We start from the raw sequence: 26,068 nt of genomic DNA, 5'->3' as shown, positions 1-26,068 counted from the left end.
AGACTCAAAACTGTAATACCTCAGAGCTGCGCTTACAGTAGTATTAGTCCCTGCTCTTAAATTAGAGTTTAAATTCCTTTAGGCTTCAGGAAGTTAGAAAACACTCTTTTTTCCACTTCTAAGTCCAGTGACTTGTTAACCTCTAAACAGAAAAACCTCTGATCTCTTTTTTATTCTAACTACACTACCTTATAGATCCATTACTCTGACTTGTTTAAGAATAGAGAAAACTAAGAGTTCTGTTCCTTTTGCTGTTTTGGGAAATTGATTGGTGTTAAAGATAAGGGACTATGTCAGGGATGTTGTCTTGATAAATCTTGTTCCTGCCTCTGGGTTTGACATAGTATCTTATGAAATAAGTGCTGAAATAAGAATTTCATTAGTAGGTGTTTTGGTTTTGTTTTGTTTTTTTAATTAAGATTTTATTTATTTGTCAGAGGGCACAAGCAGGGGGAGCAGCAGAGGGAGAGGGAAAAGAAGGCTTCCTGCCAAACAGAGACCCTGATACAGGGCTTGATCCAGGACCCTGAGATCATGACCCAACCTACGCAGGCACCCCTTGTTTTGTTTTTTTAACAGCATTACTTGTCACTGCACTCAAATGAAGATAATATCTTTGATTACATTTCAGATTTCTGCTTCAGGTGATGTTTGCTTATTCCCCAACTAAGAGTCATAAAGCTAATGAAATTCTAGAATAAAATGTAAGCTAATTCAATACGATATGCTATGGGTTTGAGACTTTTTACCTTTTTTTTTTTTTCTTTTAGTTCACTAACTTCTAGATAAAGATGAGCTGTCTCAGTACTAATCTACTTTGCAAAGTTCATAATAGTTTGACTAGCATGTGTTCCATAGATAATTTGCTCCTTTCATTCTTTAAAAAAGATGGTTGATTTCCTTTGCAAACTGCACACAGTTATTGGTTACAAACTGCACTGCGTATGGTTGGGAAGGGCCAAGAATGGAAAGTGGTTTCTTCCAAGAAAAAAGTTATGTTTAGGAGAAGAACACAAGTATGGAAAGTAGCCACAGCATTAAATCTAGAGAACAATTGAAAGACAGTGTTCAAGAAGTTACATGTTTATGTCTGGAGATAGTAGAGGGACCTAGTGTGGAAGAGTTTTGAGAATGGAGGTTTGGTAAGATGGGATAGGTTCAAGGAATAGCAGAGAACATATGTTTGACATAAGAGGCAAGAGAAAATAATTTTACTTTCTAGAGTCAAAGAGAAACATGAAGGAGTTTCATGTAGAATAGTGATGTAAGGCACAAGCATGGGTTTCATTTGTGAAGCTATTACAGTAATCATAAGCATAATTGGGGATAGAATGTAGAAAGAACAATCAGAGGCAGGGATTGGCAGTTCTTGATGACAGAATGCAATGAGTAGAGGAGACAAAATAATTCAAATAACTTCAGCTTTCTAATCTAGGTGACTGTTGACAACTAGAGAAATTGAGAGAGGGAAGTTAATTGAGGATTGGTGAGTTTGTTGGTATATTGTATCGTGGAGAGTATGTAAGCTTTGTAATCAGACCAGTAGTTTGAATCCCAGTCAGCCATTTCCTAAGAGAAATGTGGCTCTAGGCAATTTATGTAAAGTCTCTGGGTTTCAGTTTCCTCAATTTTTTTTTTTTTAAGATTTTATTTATTTATTTGTCAAAGAGAGAGAGAAAGAGCATACAAGCAGGCAGAGTGGCAGGCAGAGGCAGAGAGAGAAGCAGGCTCCCCGCCAACCAAGGAGCCCAATGCGGGACTTGATCCCTGAATTCTGGGATCATGACCTGAGCCAAAGGCAGCAGCTCAACCAACTGAGCCACCCAGGCATCCCCAGTTTCCTCAATTTTAAGAGGAAAGAAAAGTGCCTGCATTATAGGATTGTTGCAAAAGAGATTATTCAGTTTTTTTTCATGTTGAACAAGCTAGATTATGTATGTGGTTCCCTTTTTGTCAGCTACATAGAGTGGTAGAGTTAGAATCAGAGATGGTTCCCAGATGGTTTGGTGATTAGTAATAAATACAAGATTATAGGATCTCTTGTGTACTAGATTTCTATTTATGTAAACCCTTTCTAAGATTATGAATTCTAAAGAGGTAGAGGGCCAGTAAATGGCTAAATATATTTAATTACCAGCATTTCTGAAATTCTAAAATAGAAACATTGAAGGTTTTCTTTTCTCTGAGTTGTGACCTCTGGGAAACCTACTGTTAACATGTCTTAGGATCTTTTTTGGGTGCCTGGGTGGCTCAGGCAGTTAAGTGTCTGCCTTTGGCTAAAGTCATGAGCCCAGGGTCAGGGGATCAAGCCCTTCAACAAGCCCTGCATCTGGACTCCCTACCGAGTGGGGAGCCTGCTTATGTGCAATCATGCGCGTATGCTCTCACTCTTTCTCAAATAAAGTCTTTTAGAAACAAATCTTTTTTTTTTAAGATTTTATTTTTTTGTTTATTTTAGAGAGAAGGGGGTGGGGGAGTGGGATTTAGAAGTGAGAGGAACAGGAAAAGAATCTCAAGCAAACCCCATGCTGAGCACAGAGCCTGACCTGAGGGTTTGATCCCATGATCCTGAGATCATGACCTGAGCCGAAACTAAGAACCTGACCCTCAACTGACTGAGCCACTCAGATCCCCGAGTGTGTCTTAAGATCTTAAATATATGGTAGGTTCTGACTTTGAAGGTAAAAAGCATGGATTTTTTTTCTACCATTCAGTAATAAAAACAAAGACAGCAAAATGTATTCAAAGTGGTAGTGAGGTGCAGGACATTTTGCTGCCCTTTCACGATCCCATTCTTTATAACATTGTCCAACAAACACACCAAAAAAAAAAAAAAAAAAAAGGTAAAAATTATTGCAAACAAGCAAGAGAAATATTACAAATTGCAGAAATAGTTAAGGGTCAGCAGAGGTAGAAAAAAACACATTGAATTATTACAGCAAAAAATACTTGAGAAAAATCTACAGAGGAAATTAAGTTAATGAAAGAAGAAAATGAAGCAAAAATAAACGTGATCCTAGGGCTACTTTAGCCACTGCCAGATAAGGAGAATAGTAACGAGTTCAAGGATGGTAGATACTTGGGGATGATGTTGTGAAGCTAGAGATTTAGAAAGTGTTTGTTTGTACTTTTCCAGAGGCAGGGAATGGGATCTGTTGGATTTGAGCTCTGATGGCTTTATGGCCAAATTCCCTCTGCCTTTGAGGGCTTCAGGACAAACTTTTGGCACTATTGTATGTTCAGTGCTATGGCTGGTGTACTCAGCATATTTAAAAACAGGAAGATAGAATTTGGGTAGCCAGACATTACTGTTGGTCGTTTTGGTTTGCTTTTGTTTGCATTATTTTTTTAGTGAGAAAAACAGATAAATGGTATTGTGAGGCCCATAATGTTAAAAGACAGAAAATTGCTGACTAGACTAGACCAGAAAAGCTGTATCAAGAGTTACTTTTAAACATGTATCAAAATAATAAGCTGTATCAGATCAACTAGTTTAGGTTTTATAAGAATTTTTAAACAGTGGTGAAAGAGGGAGGAAAAAATATAAAATTAAAGCCAGAGAAAGACTGATCTTGTAAAAATCTGGGAGCTATTGGGGGGAAAAATAGGTTAAAAAAAAATCAGGCAGTTTTGCACCAGTACATTCTATCATCCTGGTGGTACTGATGGTTATGACCCTGTAAAATGTGTTGAATATCATGCTTCATTTATCTATAACTGGCCTTGATAAAGTAAGAATATTGTATAGTTTAATGTTTTTTAAGTGGTAAGAAAAGGAGGCACACTTATGATATAATGTGGCATAAATGCTAGGGATGCTAAGTATCTTGCTGTGTTCAGGGCAGTCCCTACAACAAAGACCTCAAATGTCAATAATGCCAAGGTTAAGAAACTCTCATTTAAAACAAAGAATAAAAGAGTGGCACATATATTTTTCTTTGTGTTTTTTAACCATCCATGTTGAAGAACAGTGTTCATTTTTAATTTCCAATTTTTTGTGGCTCTGTAACTTTGTAAAGTATAATAAAAATGTCATGGCAAATTGTTATAAAATTGCTGAGTAGTCTCAATTTCTGCACTTCTCATGAATGACTAACAAGGAGTTTACAGGTGGGCACCAGTCTGTGGACCTTTTGAATAATACTATTTTAGACCTTTATCTCTGAGTATTCTGTAATAAACTTGTACAGTTTTTGAAATTAAAGAAAAGTTTAAAAAAGATTTATATATATATATGACAGTTTGGCAATAGAGAGTTGCTTGATAGAAAACAAATGTGAAATATGTTGAAATTTCTACAAATTAGGACAAAAATGCTAAATGGTTGCTAGCAGTTGCTAGCATTTGTCCATCATCACCATTCCATACCCCAGACAGATGGCCTCAGCACTCCTTCCTATGGACTCCTTCTTAGAATAGTGGTAATGGAAGCCACTACTATTGCAAGGGAGTTTGTATCAGATATGAAATTTGCTCATCGGGATTCTTGGGTGGCTCATTCAGCTAAGTGTCTGCCTTTGGCTCAGGTCATGATCCCCCAGGGTCTTGTGATCAAGTCCAGCATCGGACTCCTTGCTCAGCAGGGAGTCTGGTTCTCCCTCTGCCTGCCATTCCCCCTGCTTGTCCTTGAGAGCATGCTGTCTCTCTCTTTCCCTCTCTCTCTGACAGAGAAATAAAATTTAAAAAAATTTCACCATCCTAAATTATGTTCTGAAGTTCCTTTGTGTAATAAAAGTATAATAAATGGTATCATTATTTTTTTTTAATTTTATTTATTTATTTATTTGAGAGAACATGAGCGGGGAGGGAGGGCACAGGGAAAGGGAGAAGCAGACTCCCCACTGAGCAGGGAACCCAATTCAGGACTCGATCCCAGGACCTCAGGATCATGACCTGAGCCAAGGCAGATGCTTAACTGACTGTCCCACCCAGGTACCCCAATACTGTGGTTATCTTAACCTTGTATTTTTTTCTGTTTTTTTTTTTAATACAGCCTTTCTGATTTATCAAGGTTATTAAAAATATCAAAGTTTTTCATATGCTGGTCTCATCCCATGTGATACCAAAATCTTAATCATGGTAAAAATAATTTTTGGCTCTGACAAAAATGTATCTTGAGCTGAAGCAGAACTTAGTATAAAAACAATCATTGGTCTAGGGAAGAAAGAAAATCAACTGACTCTAAGGTATACCTGGATTTGTATTTGTCAGGGGTAAAGTGAGGAACTGTGATCCTTTTTTGTAAAGCTTCTTAGTTTCTTTTATTCATTCATTTCACAAGTATTTATTAACTGCCATTTATATGCATCAGGCACCATTCTTGATTGATCAATCAGAACAAAATAGGCAAAACTTGCACCCATGTCTGGAGCTTATCTAGATTTTTTTTCTTAGCAACCTAAAAACTCATAAAGGTATGTGGCTTTAACAGCATAGAATTAACATGTCGCATGGATTTCCCTTATGGAAGCATTAATATCATTAGCTCTGAAATTAAACAGTAAGGTGGTAGTAACTGTATATTGAGGTAAGAATCACAAAATCCGGCTATTTTTCTGGACTGTGCTTCCTTTTTCTTTAAGGCTGGGAACCTTACTACCTCGTAGCCAGTATAGCCAGTATAAAATGTAAAAAGGAGTGCAAAAACACTTTGGAACGTGTAAATTGTTGTATATAATCATACTTTTTTTTTATTTAAATCAGAAACCCTAATGATGAAAAATATAGATCTATCCGGATTGGAAACACAGCTTTTTCTACTAGACTCTTACCTGTTAGAGGAGCCGTTGAATGTTTATTTGAAATGGGCTTTGAAGAGGTAAGTTAAAGGGTTTCTTTTCCCTGGTTCACATATAAAGAATTTATTATAATGTTGATGGATAAATATCTAAATAAGATATATTTTTAAATTAATACATTATTTTGAAAATCTGTGGAACTAATTACTTCTTCACCTATTAGATATTTAAAAGTTACAGTAAATAATTATGAAATCACAGTAAAGTATAACAACTCTCCCACAGGAAAAATTCTTTCACGTGTTAATTTTTTAGAACAGGAAGGTCAGACGTACAACCCAAAGACCAAATTGTGGGTCACTTTAGACTTTTGGCAAAAATCTGATTTGTAAGTATACATAAATACTAGCACGGTCTAACCACCTGTCTCCAGTAAGAATTGAAAAGAGTAAATGCAGAAAAGCTGAGTTAAGTTGACACATGTAAGGGATTTCTTCTGTGACAGAAGAGAAGAATGTCAGTACTTTTTTTGTTGTTTTTTAGTCAAAATAAAAGTTCAGTGTTTTCATCTTCTCAAGTCTTATGGCATAGCTTAATTTTATGACACAATGAAAGTTATCAATATTGTCAGTTTTCTTTATGTATATATGCTTAACCATTTCTAGTTTATGGACTATTGAAAGACTTTGAGCCAGGTTGTGGATGCATAGCAATCAGAAATGTCAAGGCTATAGAAATTGTTAAAAAGAGATATGCTGAGTTGCCATAAGAAGTATTTTCCTTCCTGCCTCTCTGCTTTTCTCCCTAGATTCTGTTTCAGGCCCTGAAGGGTATAGTAGTGAACTAGAGAAAATGATCCCATCTCACATGAAGCCTGATTCTAATAGGTTAGACAACAGTAGACGTGAAAGCAAAGATGAGTGCAAAAAAGAAAATAAGGCGTGCTAATAAACTAAAAAGCAGCTGTAGAGGTGAGCAGCTATGTAAGAATGAGTGGTCAGGAAAGGCCTCTCAGGAGATAATATTTGAGCTGGGAACTAAATGAAAAGAAGCCCTCAGGTAAGAGTACTTCAAACAGAAGCATTCAGATGTGCAACAGACTTCTAGTAGGATTAGCTTTGGCACAGAGAGTAGCTACACAGGCCAGCAGAATCCAGGGTGTGGGGATAAAGACTTGGACTTCATTATAAGTGAGATGGGAAACCATAGGAAGGTTTTAGGCAGGGAAGAATGTTTAAAAGATTACATTAGCGGCTGTATAGAGAATGTTCTGGATGTTCTGGGATGGGGGCAAGGGATCAAGCAGGGAGACCAGTTAGAAAGCTTTTATCAGCCTAAAGGAGAAACAAAAATGGTTTGTATAAGTTCCCTGAGGGCAGAGCCTTTTGTATTTTTGTCCCCTCTGTTGCTAGCTCCTAGAACACATTGAGGCACTCAGAAAACATTTGTTGAATTAAAGACTAATAGCAGTGAAGATGGGGGAAAAGTAGAGGCATCTAGAATTTTTTTTGAAGAAGAGCCTGCAGGACTTGCTGATGAATGTGGGGTACAAGGGAAAGGAAGGAATCAGGGATACTACTAGGTTTTGGTTTGAGCATCTAAATGGATGCACGTACCATTAATTCAGATTGAGACATCTTGGAGTGTGTAGCAGATGTCAGGAGAAATCACTACTTCTCTTTTGGATAATTATAACCTATATACTGTTAAACATTCAAGTAAAGATAAAAAGTAGGCAGTTGAATATATGAGTCCATAACTCAAAACGAAAGGTCAACCTAGAGATAGAAGTTATGTTGTCATCTGCTTATTAGTTACAGACCTCTGAACATAAAGAACTTTGAAGTATAGTAGGCAAAATTGAGAACATTGCTGATTTCGTTAAAGGAAATACAGATTTTTGAGTTAAATGACAGAAAAATTTAGTAAATGACAACTGGAAATTGTACTGATTTCTCAGTTTTGAAATGTCACATATTCTGTGGAATCATGTTTGTTGTTTCATTCAACAAATATTTGAGTGCGGCGTGTGATGACCACCATCCCAGTTTGCCTAGGGCTGTCCTGGGTTTAGGACTAAAAATCCCGCATTCTAGAAAACCCATCTCAGCCAGACCCAAAGGTTGGTCACACCATTGCCAGGTAACAAGCCACACTGAGAGCTGGAGTAGTATTTGACACAAGTGGAGCAAGTTTCAGAAAAGATTAACATGTTTTGATCACGCTAATTTATACTTCAAGGTTCTGATTGTCATTAGACTTCACACCTCAGGACCCATCTGCAGTAAATGTTTTATCAGTGTGGCTAAGTTGCAGAAGGAACCAATGGAACTGCAACTGAACTCTACCATTAGAAAGAAACTTAGTAAGCTGAAAATTAAGTAGGAATCTCAGACCCGTCCCAAAATGTTCGTTGTATATTAAAATCTTGGGCACTTTTGGGCCTACTTGCCTCTGAGGCTACATTCTTTGTGAAGATTTTGAGGAGGTTGAGAAAGACTGGGATCCACATGAATATGTGACTCAGCCAGCTTGCTGAGTGAAGTGATTCTCGCCAGGTCCCATGGCGGGGGGCGGGGGTTAGTTGTCTTGGTGACTGGAAGATATTACCAGCACTTAGTGGGCAAAGCCAGGTTGGCTTAGCATCTGATAGTGAAAATTGTCTTCGCAAAAATATGTTGAGAAATACAGATTTTGTTCAATACTGGAATTCTCATTAATTTTTTAAACTGTTATTAGATCTAGTGCATTAAGCCTGTAATTTTGTCCTTTTGCATTAAGCCTCTAATTTTGTCTTTTTGTGAAAAGACAGTGTAGTTGATGAAACTTTTTGGTACATACCCTTTAGCCATAATCATACATTCTTTTAAAACTGGTTCTGTAAAGCTAGAAGGGAAGGGAGCAAGGCACAAGTAGCATCTCTGTCTTATCAGGGCCTTCTCTGAGGTATGGACTGAACATAGATCCCTGTTATGCTGGATTTCTACTTCAGCCCGTGGTGTCTTCTGCCTCTCTCAGTGTTGCGGCACTAACAGTATGAGATGGGAAACCTCCATATTTGGTTTCAGCCAAGATACCTGATTTCTGAAGAGAAACCTCATCAGAGATGTGGGGTGGTTCCTTTCTAATGTTGGGAAATCATTGTGATCCAATTTTTGCTAATCATGTATGCCATCACTGCTGTAGAAATACTCACTTTTTGCTCAACACTTCCAACTATTAGTACAAGCTTATGGCTTTTGGGCCCTGTTCAGTCTAAGATGTAGTTAATTCTAATGTAATGATCAAGGTTTACTCCAACAATTAGTCTGTAGCATCAGGCAGATAATTTTACTTTTCTGAGCTTTCATAATTTCATATAACGAATAGAGGTAAACCTAATACCTACATTTCAGGATGGTTGTGAGAATTACTTGAGATAACATACATAAAAGTTTATCATAGCACCTAGAACACATGAATACAATAAATGATAGTTTTGTTTTTATAACTTTTATGGGAAATGAATATATGGAGCTTAATGGCATCTTTTGAAAGCCTTTTAAAAGGGATTCATATGAAATTTATTTTCATGTCATTAATGAGAAATATAATGGTCAGTTGATTCTGAAAGGTTTGCCATCACCAGGGAAATAGATCATTCTCTGTTGTGGAGCTTAATTTAAGTGCTTAAAATCTACAAGTCTGTCTACTGCACATTAACAATATTTTATCCCATATCCATTTGGTATAATTTCTATTTTAACACTGTTGTTTCTCACAGCTTTGAAACTTGATTGAAGATTTTTCATTTAACTTTTTTTTGTTTTGTAATTTGTTTCACATTGTGAGCTTTGTTGTAATGTTTATTGTGTCTTAAAGCACTCTGATTATATTATGGGTATTCATTAAATGAATCACTACTTGAGTGGGATTTTCATTGCTTGATTGTTTTGTTTGGACTACCTTTGTATTACTGTTAACAGTCCATAGTTTTGGCTTGACCACCAGGCTGTACTTTTTGTTTTCTAGGAAAAATTAGTGGACCCCCTTCCCCCATCCAGACTTCTAATCACGTAGCTGTTCTTCAAAGTCTCGGGTTTGGAGAGTCAAACTTCTTGACCCCAGATCATTTTGTATGGCTACATCTCTAGTAGTTACTATTATTTCATAGGGAATTTCACAGAGAATAGTAGTATCATATACTATTGCAGAGAAGATAAGAATGTGCATTTTTATAATTCTTATGAGACTTTGTCACTTATTATTCCTAAAAGAAAGTATTTTTCTAATGGCCTTTAAACCAATCAGATAAGCTAAGCATTATATTGCAAAGGAGGAGACCAATTTTCTTAACTTCCTGGTTCATATATAGATACTTTTTACCTTTGACTGTTAAAAAAAAAAAACAAACCATAATGGTAGGAAATGAAAATGATTGTTGGGGCGCCTGGGTGGCTCAGTGGGTTAAGCCGCTGCCTTCGGCTCAGGTCATGATCTCAGGGTCCTGGGATCGAGTCCCGCATCGGGCTCTCTGCTCGTCAGGGAGCCTGCTTCCTCCTCTCTCTCTCTCTGCCTGCCTTTCTGCCTACTTGTGATCTCTCTCTGTCAAAAAAAAAAAAAAAAAAAAAAGAAAATGATTGTTAAAATTATAAGGTATTCTATAGTATTGATTTCATTATATATATGACTATCAGTATAAAGCAAAGGTTAAAATTTTTCCCAATTTTATAAATTCCAGGGAGAAACACATCTTATCTTTCCCAAAAAAGCTTCAGTGGAACAGCTGCAAAAAATTCGCGACCTAATTGCCATAGAGAGAAGTAGCAGATTGGATGGATCAAATAAGAGTTACAAAGTTGAATTATCTCAGCAACCTGCATCCAGTACCCAGCTTCCTGTAACACAGCCTTCAAATCCTAGTGGGTTAACCCAGCATGCAGGGAACAGTGAAGGACAGTCATCAAATCCACCAACTGCTTCAACGGTAATGTTAGAATTAAACCTTTCTTAACCGTTCAAAGTATTGAAACAGCAAAAGCTTTGAAATATGTGTGATTTATTCCTGAATTTTTGCTCTTGTTATTGTTGGTTCTTAGAATTGTAATTCATCCAAATTTCCTTCAGTCTTTAAAAAATTGTCAAATTTGTAACAAAGTAGGGAAAATGGTTATCTTTTTTTATACTTTTAAATCTTAACTTTTGGTTCATTGCTTCTTGGGCATTTCATCATTTTACCATTCATAAATGTACCCATTGCCTTGGTACGTAAATCAGTAACATTAATTAGCATATGTCTTTAACCTAAAACCAGAGTAACAGACTTGCTGGACAATGGCAATCAAACCTCTACTGCACTGGTACTTCTGATCTAAATTTTACCTGCTGCCATTCATTATGAACATTATTAATTCCAATAGCCTAACCATTATTAACCCCTCAGTTTGGTAAAAGAAATCAGCCTCTTTAAGGTAAATAATAATGCATTAATTTATTGAGGGGGTGCCACCAGATTAATGAAGTTCAGTTAGTGGCATATGCAGTACATGCTTCTGAAGAACTGCAATCAAACTTTCTTCTCTTAACAGGCATCCTTGATACACTGAACTGATCTTATTTAATAGGAAACTGTCCTATTTACAAAAATTCCTTTTGATAGCGGTGCTTAAGTTTTCCTCTGAATTTTCACTCAGAAAGATTTCGCATTTTGTTTTTTTTTTTTCCTATAGTAATTTTATCACTAACCAGCTTCAACTCGTATCCTCTTATTTTAATTTTCATAAAACATTTTGTCAGTGTCGTCCTCCATAAAGCAGACCTTATATTAGAGAGTCAGTTATTAAATCTACCCTTAATTTTCTCCAGTTGAGTAATTCCAGAGTCCTTAACCTCACTTCCCTGGGGGTAATTTCTTTGTTTATGCTGAGAAGACACTAAGCTTGTCTTTAAAAAATAAAGAATAAAGATGGTAAAGGCTATCAGGGGAAGAGACAGTGTTAACTGTCCTTTGGCTTCCAGACTTTTTTTTAAATGGAGAATTAATTCCTCTAAAACATATTTCTTTGTGTTTCAATTTACTTAGATTAACTTTTAAGTCTTGAAAATATTTTCTCCTCTAATTAGCTTCACAGCTAGTGTTTACAAATGTCTTCTAGAAACTATTACTGGATATGTCTGATCAACTAGAAATGATACTAAGTGGCTGTGGGTATTCCATGAGATAGCATATGTGAAAACATCATAAACTATAAAGGACTTTGTAAATTATAAAGGTTTGCTCTTGGTAATAATAATTCTTTTTGTATCTGAGCTGCTTCATTCACAGAGTAACAGAAAAATGTAACTACTTAACTCCAGTGTGACATAATAGTGACCCTAGTCTGTCCATTCCTTAGAAGAGTGGTTTTTGGTTACACAACTTAACAGTAATAAAATGTTGAGTATATAACCCAGCATCTATTTCCTTATACATTATATACTTCTAATATGTTATGCACTTATACAACAATTTTTTTAAAAAGTGAAATAAAAAGTAAATCTAAGATGTGCCCCAGTGGATTCTTTTTGTGCCCGTCTTGTGAGCATGTGTGTTCCATATTGGAATACCTGAGGTTGTCCTCAGTTTTACAATTAAGGTTGATAACAGAAGCACATTTAACTTCACTTTGAGCACTGTTTCTTTTGTTTTCTAACTATAGTGTTAGAATATATCTTTTAAGATTTCCTTTTAAGATTGAATTTCATTGTTACAATTTAAAATGCACAGTACTAATCAGCTTTTCAGAAAAGCGTGTAATACACAAAAACATTTTATTTTACAAAATAGCTATTTCCTGGACTAAGTAGTATTTTGTTAGTGTTCTGAGGGAGGAGGTAAATTCACATTTTCTGACTCTTCTGTAACCTCTTTTTTTTCTTCATTCCTTTTTTTTTTTTTTTAAAGATTTTATTTATTTTGTTGGGGGAGTATGAGAAGGAGGAGGGACAGAGGGAGAAGCAGACTCCTTGCTGAGCAGGGAGCCCGATGCAGGGATGGATCTCAGGCCCCTGGGATCATGACCTGAGCTGAAGGCAGCCACCTGACTGAGACACCCAGGCACCCCTCTTTTTTCCTTAACCTTGTAATTCATATATAATTTGAAGCCTTTAAAACTATAATCACTAGAAAGCCTCTGTATTCTAAACTAAAAACAAAATGTCATTTTATTGACAAAACAAATGTAGAGTTTAGAGGAAAATAAACTTTACCAAAAACATATGCTTTTAGTAGGCAGTCTATTACCAATTCTTATTTCTCTAGTCCTTGGGACACAATATCTTTTTCTGAGTTCCTTCAGAGAAATTAGAATTAATCTTATTTTTTATCACCAAGTCTTGTTTATCCATGGATCACTGGAATGCATAGTTTAGAAAAGTATTTTGTTTTTTAAGCATTCATCACCACTATTTATTATGTTACAGAATTTGACAGCTATGTTCCCTGCCTTGCCTATTTTGAGTGGGTGTACTTAATTGATAATTAAAATAGACCAAAGGCAAGCAGCAAGAGAAAGATTTAAAAAGCACTGAATGGGGTGCCTGGGTGGCTCAGTGGATTAAGCCTCTCCCTTCAGCTCAGGTCATGATCTCAGGGTCCTGGGATTGAGTCCTGCATCAGGTTCTCTGCTCCGCAGGGAGCCTGCTTCCTCCTCTCTCTCTCTCTCTGCCTGCTTCTCTGCCTACTTGTGATCTCTCGGTCAAATAAATAAAAATCTGTAAAAATAAATAAATAAATAAAAATAAAAAGCACTGAATGTGTATAAACTAGATAAATCCTGAGCACTGATGTGCTCATAACTATTACAATATTTCTTTGGTTAAAACTGCATCAAGTAAAATTTTGAAATACAAATCAAAGTGATAGTGATGTTGAAGTTTGCCAGTAAGCTTTTCCTTTAAGATGTAAAGTCCTGGAATATCCTGATACTCAATAAGAGTTGATGTTGTTAGAAACTTATTTTGCTGCTTTCTCTGGATATTTTATGTAAATGGAATTACACAATATGTAGTTTTTTTGCTTTTGCCTTGTGTGTTTTTGAAGTTTATTCATATTGTAGGATGTGTCAGTATTTTATTCCTTTTTGCTGCTGGATAGTATTCCATGATGGATATTTGTTATTTCCCATCTTTGCCAATTAGGAATAAGGCTGCTATGAATATTCACATACAAGGCTTTGTGTTTTCATTTCTCTTGGGTAGATTCCTAGGAGTGAAACCACTAGGTTGTATGGTAAGTTTATGTTTAATGGTTTAAGAAATTGCCAAGCTGTTTTCCAAAGTTGTTGCACCATTTTACGTTCTCACCAGCAGTACGTGAATGTTTCTCAATATCCTCCCTGACACTTGTTACTGTTTTTTTTATTATGGCAATTTTAGTGGATGTTGGGTAGTATCTCATTGTGGCTTTAATTTGCATTTCCCTAATGACTCAATTGACTTTTAAATTTGCTGGTTATACATGCTGAGTGTTTAGTGTTCCTAAAGGACATAATTTCCCAATAAACCTTTATATATTTTTATACCCTTTGTCTTTGAAAAGCAGTTTTGAAACAGCAGAGAGAGTTTTTCAAAGACATAGACCTTGGAATGTTAAAGGCATTATATTTCCAATTTTGCAACTTTATCTAGGTTGAAAATATGTGATTTTGAAGTATGATTTCCTTAAAATAAGCCTCTGTTATTACAGAACTAGTTTAGCTGCATACTTTTATTTGCTACATGCCTGCTTTTAGCATTTGTATAGAATTGTTAAGGACTTCAACAACTCTAATCACTCTAGAAATTATTGCCCATTGTGTGTATGGGTATGCATTTATTTATTTAAAAGCATTATCATCTGAAATTACTCTTGAAATTATGTGTGTAATATTGTATTGTTAGACAATGATAAAATGAGTTGGCTTATTTTTTTTGAGTTGGTTTAAACTTAATCTCATAGGAAATGTTTTAGTCTGGATCTCTATATGATCTTTATTTGATAAGAAGTCTTCTATTCGGACATTAGATTTCCAGTTTCTTGTGAATCTACCATTCTTCAAGGTAAACAATACTGCATAACCTTCAATAGGGGCTCACTTATATTACAACATGTCCATATACCAGGATTCTTCGCATCCATTAAAAATGATGATACGGTCTTTTGGGCATTAAGAGAGTTGTTATATGGGGGAAAAGTGATAAACTGAGAATTCCAAAATTAAACAACATATGTCGTGTATATGTATATAATATTTCAATTTTCTTATTAAAAATGCACATACACAAATACTTTAATTTTCAAAAGGTATGGAAAGCTATACACAGGTATCTTAGCCATAATTTTAACTTAGGGTGAAATTATGGGTGATTCCGTATTGTTTATACCACTCGGTATTTCCTGACAATTTATTACAACAACATTTACTTTTATATAGAAAAAAAAAAAAAGAGAGGTTGTAAGAAATAAGGTGATTAAAGTCACAAACTGTTTAAAATAATGTTAAATTATTAAACAGAACTTCTATGCTAAAAAAGGCAGATTCTAAATTTAAAAGTCACAACAAGGCTGCATAAAGGCAGGAGGAAGACTGGTGGGCTTTAGAACCCCTGGTCCTTTACTAAAGAAGTAAATTTGCTAATCCAGCTTGTACGGATTATATCACATGATTTGACAAAATAAACATTTTTTTTAATTAATGAAGAGTCTTGAATATATTTCAATTAGAAACCAAAATAATTGAAATATAAGTATTGATCAGTGAAGCAAACCATCGTTTTGACCTAAAACCAGACAGATTGCACATTTTGAACTTTTGTTTGTATGCTAAATAACTTCACCTCTCTCAGGCAATTATCTGCTACCTGTGGGTTGCCCCACTGCTGTAGTCACCATGCAACCAGCAGACTTTGCTTTTATCTCTTAGTGTGTATGGAGTTGTGCCAAAGAATATGTAAAGAAATCAGGCAAGAAAATAAACTCTCATTCAGGATTGTTTGAGTGCCATAAAAACCACAAAGAGTGAGGTGGTTTCCAGATTGGAAGTATCAAATTGAAAATAAAAATTCTCTAGATGAGTTCTTACCCTCTCTCAGTAAATGAAAACCTACATGTAAAAACAACAGCAAAAATATAGCTGTGCTTCCTTTTTGTAAGAGTTCTTTAAAAATGGAGACCTGTTTTGTGTGTTTCTGTATCAGTTTTGGTAAAAGAGCGTACTCCTCCCTCTTGGGAATACCCTGGATTTCTCATCACGAGATCTTCAGTAAGTTTCTTTAATCATCTGTTGCACTCATCCCTTCTGTGAATGGGGAACCGTGTCTGCTCTTAATAAAAGGCAGTTCCTTCTTTGTCCCTGCATCCCTTCTCCTCCGTTCAGTGTGGAATCTCCTATGGACTATGTGCAGTCTTGAACCTCATCTTATCTTGGGAATTCTTTTCATTGGCATTTAAACCTTGCTTTAGTGCGGTTTTCATCTAAGGTTAGGCTGTTGGCGTCAGGATGAGCTGGACATTCAGGTTCCTAGATGTAACCCAACCTTAGACTGGCTAAATCGGAAAGGGATGGGGGTGGAATTAGGTAATCTGTGTTTTTCACAAGCAGATTAATGTTTAGGAAGCCTTCCTGTAAACTCTTATATCTGAGAAACAAGACAACATACATATATCCCTGTGTACTGCATGTCCTCTGGGTCTCATTTCTTTACAGAAATTTTCTGAAAGAGCTCCCTGTACTCATCACTGTATCTTTACTTCTCATATACATGTCTAGCAAGCTTTCCCTTCTTTAGTCATGTGCACTATCAGTAAAATGTTTGAGCATAGCCTTATAAATTTTTGTTTATAAATTATATACATGTACTGTTCTGCCATTATACTGTATCAGGAAAAAATGTCAACAGAAGCTAGTGAGTAAATATTTTTAATTCTTTTTTTTTTAAAGATTTTATTTATTTATTTGACAAAGAGAGATGACAAGTAGAGAGGCAGGCAGAGAGAGAGGGAAGCAGGCTCCCTGCTGAGCAGAGAACCCGATGCGGGACTTGATCCCAGGACCCCGAGATCATGACCCAAGCCGAAGGCAGCAGCCTAACCCACTGAGCCACCCAGGCGCCCCAATATTTTTAATTATTAAAAATGTGTTAATATAACCTGGCGATTCACAGACCTCTACCCCTGGGGATAAAAATATATGTTTATAAAAAATTTAAAAATTAAAAAAAAATGTGTTGGGCGCCTGGGTGGCTCAGTGGGTGCATTAAATTTGGCAGCATGGAGGTTTTTGATGATCTTAGGAAGATTTCTGATAGTGTTAGTAAAAAACAAATTGTAAAAAATTTAGTTGTGTAACCGTGTCCCAAAATGGCCTCATTTTTACTTAACCGTTCATCATCTTTAGGTCAATCATTTCTTGGTTTTTCTTCTACCATAAGTGGTTCAGCCATTGACCCAGTTAGTTGTTCACTCAAAATCCATAGATATTACTAATATATTTTCCTACTTTTCCAGCTGCCTCCTGACTCCACAGTTCAGTCACCAAGACTTGCTGATCCTGTTTCCTAATTCTTTTTATTCAGTTTACTCCTACTAAAGCCACTAGCTCTTTCAGAGTTCTGCAGTAGGCCCCCCTTGGATCATCTGTAACCTCCGTTCTCAAGATTCAGCTAGAGTGATATTCTGAAGATGTAAATCTAATGGTTTTACTCCCTTGCTTAAAAGTCTTTAATAGGTTCCCATTGCAATGGAGGTAGACCAGAAAGATAGCTGCTTATTAACTCCGCATCATCCTCAGCATTCTCCACCATTCCCCCTTGGTTCTCCATGCTCTCAACACCCTGAATTTTCTCTGATCCTACATAATTTCCTGAACATATCCCCACAAACACACTCTCTAGCTACCTATATGCTGTTCCTTCCAATAGGATTCACCTTTTCCCTTTCCTATTAGCTTCTTATCCTTAGTACTCAACTGCAAATATAAAAAATACCATTTTTTCAGGGAGTTCTAGGTTCAGAACCCTGTTGTACAGTGTCACTATCTTCTGTATTTGCTTACTCTTCTTATACCTGTTTTAAATTGACTAACTTACCATTATAGCCCCGGTACCTAGCAAATAATAAAGGTACATTAAATATTTGAGTAAATGAACATTGTTGTACCAGTATTAGTTTCTGTATCAATAGACTACTTCGTGAGGATAATATCCTTGACTGTTTTGGTCTCTATTATTTTTCCAGTATGTAACATATACACACATTTATACACAAATATTTGTTGACTTAATATGGTGGTTTTGTCATTATTTAATACCTTTCCTCTCTCTTAGACAATAAAGTGATGTCTCTTAGACATCCATCCCCAGGACTTTATAAAGTCCTGGATAATAAGAGACTCTTAATGTCACAAAACAAACTGAGGGGGGCCGGGGAGAGGGGGTTAGGGAGAAGGATGGTGGGGTTATGGACATTAGGGAGGGTATGTGCTATGGTGAGTGCTGTGAAGTGTGTAAACCTGGCGATTCACAGACCCGTACCCCTGGGGCTAATAATACATTATAAATTTATTTAAAAATTTAAAAAAATTTTTTAAAGTCCTAGATAATGTCAGGGAGTATTTGATAATGGTTTTTATTTTTTAAATTAATCTGACTCTGCATTTTAATATACATATTTAATCCGTTCATATTTACCATAATTGTTAATATGTTTGAATTTATTTCTGACCTCTTATTTTGTGTTACCTGTGTCCTTGCTTTTGTTTTTTCCTTTTTTCTATCTTTGTTTTATATTGAGAGCAGTTTTCTTCCACTGTTTTCTGTTTAGAAGTTAGAAAGTTAAATATCTTCTTTATTTAGTCCTCTATTATTGCCCTTAAAATTTTTTTTAAGATTTTATTTATTTATTTGACAGAGATCACAAGTAGGCAGAGAGAGAGGAAGGGAAGCAGGCTCCCCACTGAGCAGAGAGCCCGATGCGGGACTTGATTCTAGGACCCTGAGATCATGACCTGAGCCGAAGACAGAGGCATCAACCCACAGAGCCACCCAGGCACCCCTATTGCCCTTAAATTTTTAATACAGATATTTTTTAAAATTTTTTTATTTATTTACCAGAGAGAGAGAGATCACAAGAAGGCAGAGAGGCAGGCAGAGAGAGAGGGGGGAAGCAGTGTCCCCACCAGGCAGAGAGCCCAATGCAGGGCTCAACCCACTGAGCCACCTAGCCACTCCAACTTTTATATTTTTTTAATAACATAACAAGACAGGAACCTCAGAAAGCTTTAACTCTTTCTGCTCCCTTCCCTGATACCTTCTTTTTTTTTTTTTTTTTAAGAGAGATTTATTGAGAGAGATCACAAGCAGGCTGAGAGGCAGGCAGAGAGAGAGGAAGAAGCAGGCTCCCTGCTGAGCAGAGAGCCCGATGCGGGGCTCGATCCCAGGACTCCGAGTTCAAGACCTGAGCCGAAGGCAGCAGCTTAACCAGCTGAGCCACCCAGGCACCCCCCCGATACCTTCTTTATGAGAAAAATTGAGATTTTCCTTTTCAGTTATTATTTATAATCAGAACTTAGGTTTTACTAGTTTATTTTTTTAACTCACTTCTCCCGCTTTTATTTATATCAATTTCTACTCCTGGGTCATCTGTTTATTTACTTCGATTATATTGTATTTTGAGGGGACAATAACTTCTCTAAGAATTCTTTTAGATAAGATTTGTGAGTGGTACACTTTCTGTACTGCTGCATATCAGAAAACGTACTTATTCTGCCCTCCTGTGTGATTAGCTTGGCTGGGTAGGAATCCTATATTCCCAGTCATTTTTCCTCAGATTTTCAAAGAATTTGCTTCATTGTTTCCAATGACATTATCAGATTCATAAAAGGCTTTGGGATTTTGTTTTTCTACTTAACTGTTATGAAATGTCACTACTATATGCTTTGTTTTATTCTTCCATTCATAATGCCTCTTCAGGTCTCAGAAATTGGTTTCCACTGTTTCTTTGAGAAGTTTCTCTTTTCTACTGTTTCTGCTCTACTTTCTAGACTTCTGTTAACTGGATTTGGAAACTTGGATTTATCTTTGGCATCTATTTGGGTTTTTTGTGCCACATTTTCAGAAAATGTCTTAGCTAATTGATTACTTTTTAACTATGTTTATTCTACTGTTTGACACAATGTATACTGTATTTCAGTGTTTAAATTTTTAATTTCCAAGATCCATAGTTGTCTTTCTCTGAATACAGTATGCTGTCAAATCTCTGAAGATAGACTTGCTGTTATGGCCACAGGGTTAGTTCTTCTGATGTTGATTCTAGTGTATCATTGCAACAGTGTGGATTGTTGCAGATCCAGTGAGTCTGAGAGGTCCTGCTACCCTGTCAATGTGGCATCTGCTTCTAGCAACCATGGGTAGGGGTAGAACATGACAAGATGGGCTGTACCAGAAGCCGCTATTCTGAGCTTGGATGTTTCTCTTTCCTTTTGGGACTAAGCAGCCTCTCTCACTTCTCAGAAGCATGGTTCTTTGTTGAGAAGGAATGATGGGGTGGGGACAGCGGGGAGATATCTGGCTATTCCTCCTGCAGAACCCAGCCAGTGTCACTAATGTTTGTTCCAAGGCCCTTTTCTGCTTTGGATCCTGTGGCTCCTCTGTCTTTGGGATTGTTTTGAAAACTTTTTTTTTAGTTTGTGTAACCACTCTTTTGGGGAGTCATATTGCCATGGTTTTTTCCTTTAGACCATTTGTATCTGTTATTCTTAGGAGTTTCTCAAAATTCCTGATCCTTGAAGAGTACTCTTCCTTTACTAATGCCATATGGAGGGTTTTTTTTGTTTTGTTTTGTTTTAATTATGTTACTTGCGGGGATTTGAACTGGAAGGGCTGTTAAATGTATTGCTCTGAGCACTTTTTTTTTCTTTTTTTAAGATTTATTTAGAGAGAGAACATGCAGGTGCACGTGAGTGGGGACAGGGGCTGCAGGAGAGGGAGAGAAAAGCCTCATGCAGACTCCCCGCTGAGCATGGAGCCTGACTCAGGGCTCAATCCCAGGGCTCTATGGCCATTACCTGAGCCAAGAAATGACCTGAGCCAAAATCAGGAGTTAGCCACTTAACCGACGGAGTTAGCCACTTAACCGACTGAGCCACCCAGGCACCCCTCAGAGCACTATCTTGATCCAAACTTGTAATCAAGAATCTAGCATACCTCTGTTTAAATATATCCTCAATAATGTATTCCAAGAAAGAGAATAGATAATCTTCGACTGTGACAAAGATATCTCCTAAAGATATACTCCTAGGGTATCTCCTAAAACTAATACTATTTAGGCTTTGAGTATTATATTTTAGTAAATCCATAATTCCACTTTACCTATGAAATCATAGAACTACCATTTTTTATTATATGTTATTTTTGTAGCATGCAAAGAAAAGCTAACCAGTATTTTTTTTTCTATTAGGTTACTACTGATTCAGTCATTCTAAAAGTTCTCCGGTCCAACATTCAGCATGTTCTGGTCTATGAGAACCTTGCTCTCCAGGAGAAAGCACTGGCTTGTATTCCAGTCCAAGAATTAAAAAGGAGATCTCAAGAAAAGTTATCTAGAGCTAGAAAATTGGATAAAGGTAGTAGCTTTATATAACCATTCATTGCTAAATATATATCTGTTGCTAAAGAGAAACACTGAAATGCTGCCTTTTGCTGTATACATCATAAAATTCTAACCTATTTCTATTCTGATTTTTAAGATGTTTAACAGTGGTAAAGTATTACTGTGTGTACGTCATAGACACATCATTAACACATTTTTTTTTTTAAAACCTCAGTATATGTTTGCAGCTTAATCATTGGTATATGAATTTCTTTAGGTATAATATAATTTAAGCCTGTGGAATATATGATAGTATTATTAGTGAATTTTAATGTGAATTAGAACCCACATTGAGGATTAATCCATATGATTAGACCATTGATTCATTTCGGCTAATAAAGAGATAGTATTTACGGGTATATGATATTGTTCTTCTCACCTACTGCTGTCTGGGAATAAATTCAGCTCTGCTACTTTTCTGTACATTACTGAGCAAGTAATTTGATCTTTGTGCGTCAGTTTCTTTGTTTGAAAATAGGATGATTTTTTTAAATAAATGAAAATAGTACATGTAAATGCCTCAGAACGATACCTACCACATTCATCAACCAATAATATTTGTGTGTTATCATTAATAGTCTTAAGATCTTAGTTGTCAGGTTTTTCCAGTGTTAGCATTTTTACTTTGAGTTTTTATGTGATTAGCTTTTATCTAAGTCATTTCTTAATACTATATTTTCTAGGGGATTATATAATTTCTCTGGGGGTTACCTTAGTTTGCAATATATGTTTTAACTGTGTCTACCTTCAAAAACACTATTCTACTTAATGTATAATGCAGATACCTTTTAACAGAATCATCCCAGTTCTTCCCTCCATACTTATAATATTGTAGTCATATGCTGTAATCACCCAATACATTGCTCTTGTTATGATTTTAAAAAGTTACTTTTTAGGCCAAGAATAAGAAAATAAAAGATTCTCTTTTACCTTCATATATTCCTTTTCTGACACTTCTTTTTCATAGATCCAAATTTCTGATCTATATCATTTTCCCTCTTCCGAAAGAATTTCTTTTAATATTTCTTTCAGAGCAGATCTGCTAGAGATGAATTTCCTAAATTTTTCATTGCCTGAGAAACCCTTAATTTTTTCTTCACTTTTGAAGGAAATATCACTGGGATATAGAATTCTAGGTTGGTGAGGTTTTCTTTCAATAATACTTTAAATGTTTTACCCTCCGGTCCTCTTGTCTCCATTTTTTATGACAAAAAGTCTATTATAATCCTCATCCTTATTCCTGTCTAGGTAAGGTTTTCCCCATTTCCCCCAGCTCACTCCCATCCCCAGCTTTATTTAAGATTTTCTTTGTCTTTGGTTTTGTACAGTTTGAATATGACATATCTTGGTGTAGTTTCTTGATTGGTGTTTTCTAAGCATCTGAGGTCTGTGGTTTGGAATCTTACTAATTTTGGAAAATTCGTGGCCATTATTGCTTCAAATATTTCTTTTGTTTCTTTCTCTCTTTTCTTTCTGGTATTCCAAAATGAAGGTATCCTATTTTGCTTTGTTTTTTTTTTTTTTTTTTTTTTTTTTTTTTTTTTTTTAAGATTTTATTTATTTATTTATTTGACAGGCAGAGATCACAAGTAGGCAGAGAGGCAGGCAGAGAGAGAGAGGGAAGCAGGCTCCCCGCTGAGCAGAGAGCCCGATGCAGGACTCGATCCCAGGACCCGGAGATCATGACCTGAGCTGAAGGCAGAGGCTTATCCCACTGAGCCACCCAGGCGCCCTCCTATTTCACTTTTATCTGTCTCTGCCTCAGTTTCCCACAGTTCTTAGATGTTCTGGTCCATTTTGATATTTTCCTGCGGTTCTTGGATGTTCTGTGCTCTTTTTCCTTTTTTTTTTTTTTTTTTTTTGGGTCTTTGATTTTCAGTTCGGGAAGTTTCTGTTAAACTACCTTCGAGCTCACTGACTCTGTCCTTGGCTGTGTCCCATCTACTGATGAGCCCACGAAAGGCATTCTGTTACAGTGTTTTTGATTTCTATCATATCCTCTAAATTTTTTTGAAGTTTCTAAACAGACCAAAAAAAAAATCTATATACATTATCCATCTGTTTCTACATGTTGTTTATTTTTTTCGTGAGAATACCTAATATATAGTTGTTTTAAATTCTTTGTTAATTCCAAAATCTGGGTGGTTCTGATACTTGCTTTATCACTTTAGACTGATTTTTCTTGCTTTTTAATACATCTTGTATTTGTTTGTTGTAAGTTAGACATGATGTATTGGGTAGTTGGAGCTGAGGTGAGTAAGCCCTTTATATAAGGTCTTACGTCCATTTAACAAGGAGTTGGGTTATGTTTAATGTTAGCAGTAGGTGTCAGAAACTTCAGACTTCCTCTGGTATTCTTGTCTCCCCTGTTGTTTCCAAAAAACTCCTCCTTAGATATAGTCTGCATCTTTTAGTAGATTCCATCGTTGTTACACCAGAGCATTTTTGGTGTAATGGTAAGGCAAGGGGGAGTAGAAGCCCTCTGTAATCTGATGATTAAATCTCAGTGCTTTAGTGGGCCTGTATCCTCAGACCTGTGAGCCTGCCAAGTCTTTCTTAACTTTTTCTCCCATAGATGAGATAGGAAGGCTAGATAGAGGTGGCTAGGGTCAAGGAAGTTCCCTTTCCCCACTTCAGCAAAGGCTCTAGTAAAATCTTTTTCCCTGAAAAGTAAGCCTTAATTGTAAAAAAGGCTCTGGGCACACTTTGCAATTTTTTTTTTTTTCCAAGATTTTATTTATTTATTTGACAGACAGAGATCACAAGTAGGCAGAGGGAGAGGGGGAAGCAGGCTCCCCGCTGAGCAGAGAGCCCAATGCAGGGCTCAATCCCAGGACCCTAAAACCATGACCTCAGCCAAAGGCAGAGTCTTAACCCACTGAGCCACCCATGCACCCCATACTTTGCAATTCTTAATCTTCTCCTCTTCTCAGAGCTATGAGGGGATCTTTTTTGGTTCTTCACCAAGAAAACCTGGTAGAATTGTTGGAAGGAAAGCCCACAAGAGTATAAGGAACCCCTCCTAAAGATTGTGTTTCTTACTAAAGCTTGTCCATATTCAGACTCCAGCAGTTTGTCAAAATTATCATTTAAGTGTTTCTACCAATTAATGGCTCCAGTGGCTTCTGTTCCGTATAGCAGATGGCTGGTTGTGATTCCATATATTTGGCTGAGATTCTCTGTATTTGTCTGTCTCTCCAGATTTCAGGGTGACAGTTTGCCCTGTGAACTCTAAAGAGCTCAAGAAAAGTCAATGATTTTGGTTTGTTCAGTTTTTTGTTGTTGTAATGATGGGAATGACAACTCTAAGCTCTTTACATGTCAGAGCTAAAACCGGAAGTCTCTCTGAGGGATTAACTATGAGTCTCTTTTCCATTTTTTAATCACTCCTCACGTATCTCATTTAGGTATTTTGCTGCCTATTGTATTTTGGTAGTTTTGTTTTTATTATATTATACTATGTCATTTTCTTGTATTTAAAAACCATTCTGGGCCTGAGACTTAATTCAACAACATTGTTGTGAGACCTTCAGACAATTCTTCATATTCTTGAATTAACAGGGTTTTTTTAATAATTTATGAAGTAAGAATGCTTATTAATATGTGATCACAAAGATCCTGTCCACATTAAAGTACTGTGCTCCTTTAGATAATCCCTGACATAAATGCCTGTTTAACAGGTACTTACCAGAGCATGTTTTATGTGTGACTCATTTGGCTGAGCCCCACAGAGGAGACACAGCAGTGTTCCTCTCGACATTTGCCTGGCATTTTTTCCCTATAATTATAAAGATAATACATGGCTTTTTTTGTAGGGGGTAAGATAAGCCATCCATAATTTCACATCAGAGTGTGACTTAAGAGATTTGTCTATATATTCTTTCACACTTAAAATTTAAGAGCACTATAATGGAGCTTTAAGTAGGGAAGAAAGAATATATCAGGTTGGTAGAATGGTATTGTGCAAATCAGTAGAAGATTGAGGTTTTGTTTTTTTTTTTAAAGGTTATAAAGGATGAGTTGGAATAATAACCTGAGATGCCACAGGAATTACTAAGGCAGAGGTCGGGGTATTGTTCCAAATATAGTGAACAGCATGTTTGGAGGCATAAGAGTTATATTCTATGTGGGGAACAGTGAGGAATAAAATCTGGCTGTGTGTAGTGTAAGGAGTGGGTAAATGAGTAGTGAGAGATCAGGTAGGCTGAGATCGTATTTTGGTTGACATTGAATTTCAGGCAGAGAAATATATACTGAATTTATCAGTATATATAATTTATATATGCTCTTTCCTAAAAGAACTAGAGATAAAATGGAACAAAGAATACTTTCAACAAAGTTTTGAAATAGAAAATAAGGACCAAAGAAATTAGGAGGATGTACATGTCTTAGTGGTAAAGCTAACATTACAATGTTAGTATGATTGAACATGAAGCAAAAAGGTTATGTAGTCTGTTCATTAGCAAGGAGAAAATAAAGCCATTGCTCAGGGAAGTCAAGTATTCTTGATTACTTAATTCAGCTGCATTAACCATTGAAGCTTTAAGCACGTGAGTGACCTCAGAGGTGTGCTTAATTGATCTAGCTATAACTTGTAAGATGAACAAGAATAACCGAGTGCAAGGAGAGAAGAGTGGAAACACAGTAGTAATAGAATTTCCAAAAGAGGAATTAGGGTTAACAGGGT

General features: G+C 36.2%; 1 protein-coding gene across 2 annotated transcripts in view; it reads left to right on the top strand.

Moving 5' to 3' along the window:
* The window catches only part of NGLY1 (N-glycanase 1), a 56,600-nt gene that overhangs the window by 5,429 nt on the left and 25,103 nt on the right, over positions 1-26,068 (top strand). For both annotated transcript variants that reach the window (XM_082712623.1, XM_082712624.1), the window contains exons 2-4: positions 5,704-5,818; positions 10,459-10,704; positions 21,190-21,355. In XM_082712623.1, the coding sequence (XP_082568749.1) occupies positions 5,704-5,818; positions 10,459-10,704; positions 21,190-21,355 (527 nt within the window). The remainder of the gene's footprint in view (positions 1-5,703; positions 5,819-10,458; positions 10,705-21,189; positions 21,356-26,068) is intronic.

Source organism: Mustela nivalis (genome assembly GCF_964662115.1).
Source record: "Mustela nivalis genome assembly, chromosome: 1".
Taxonomy (NCBI): domain Eukaryota; kingdom Metazoa; phylum Chordata; class Mammalia; order Carnivora; family Mustelidae; genus Mustela; species Mustela nivalis.
This window is presented reverse-complemented; position numbering and strand designations above follow the sequence as displayed.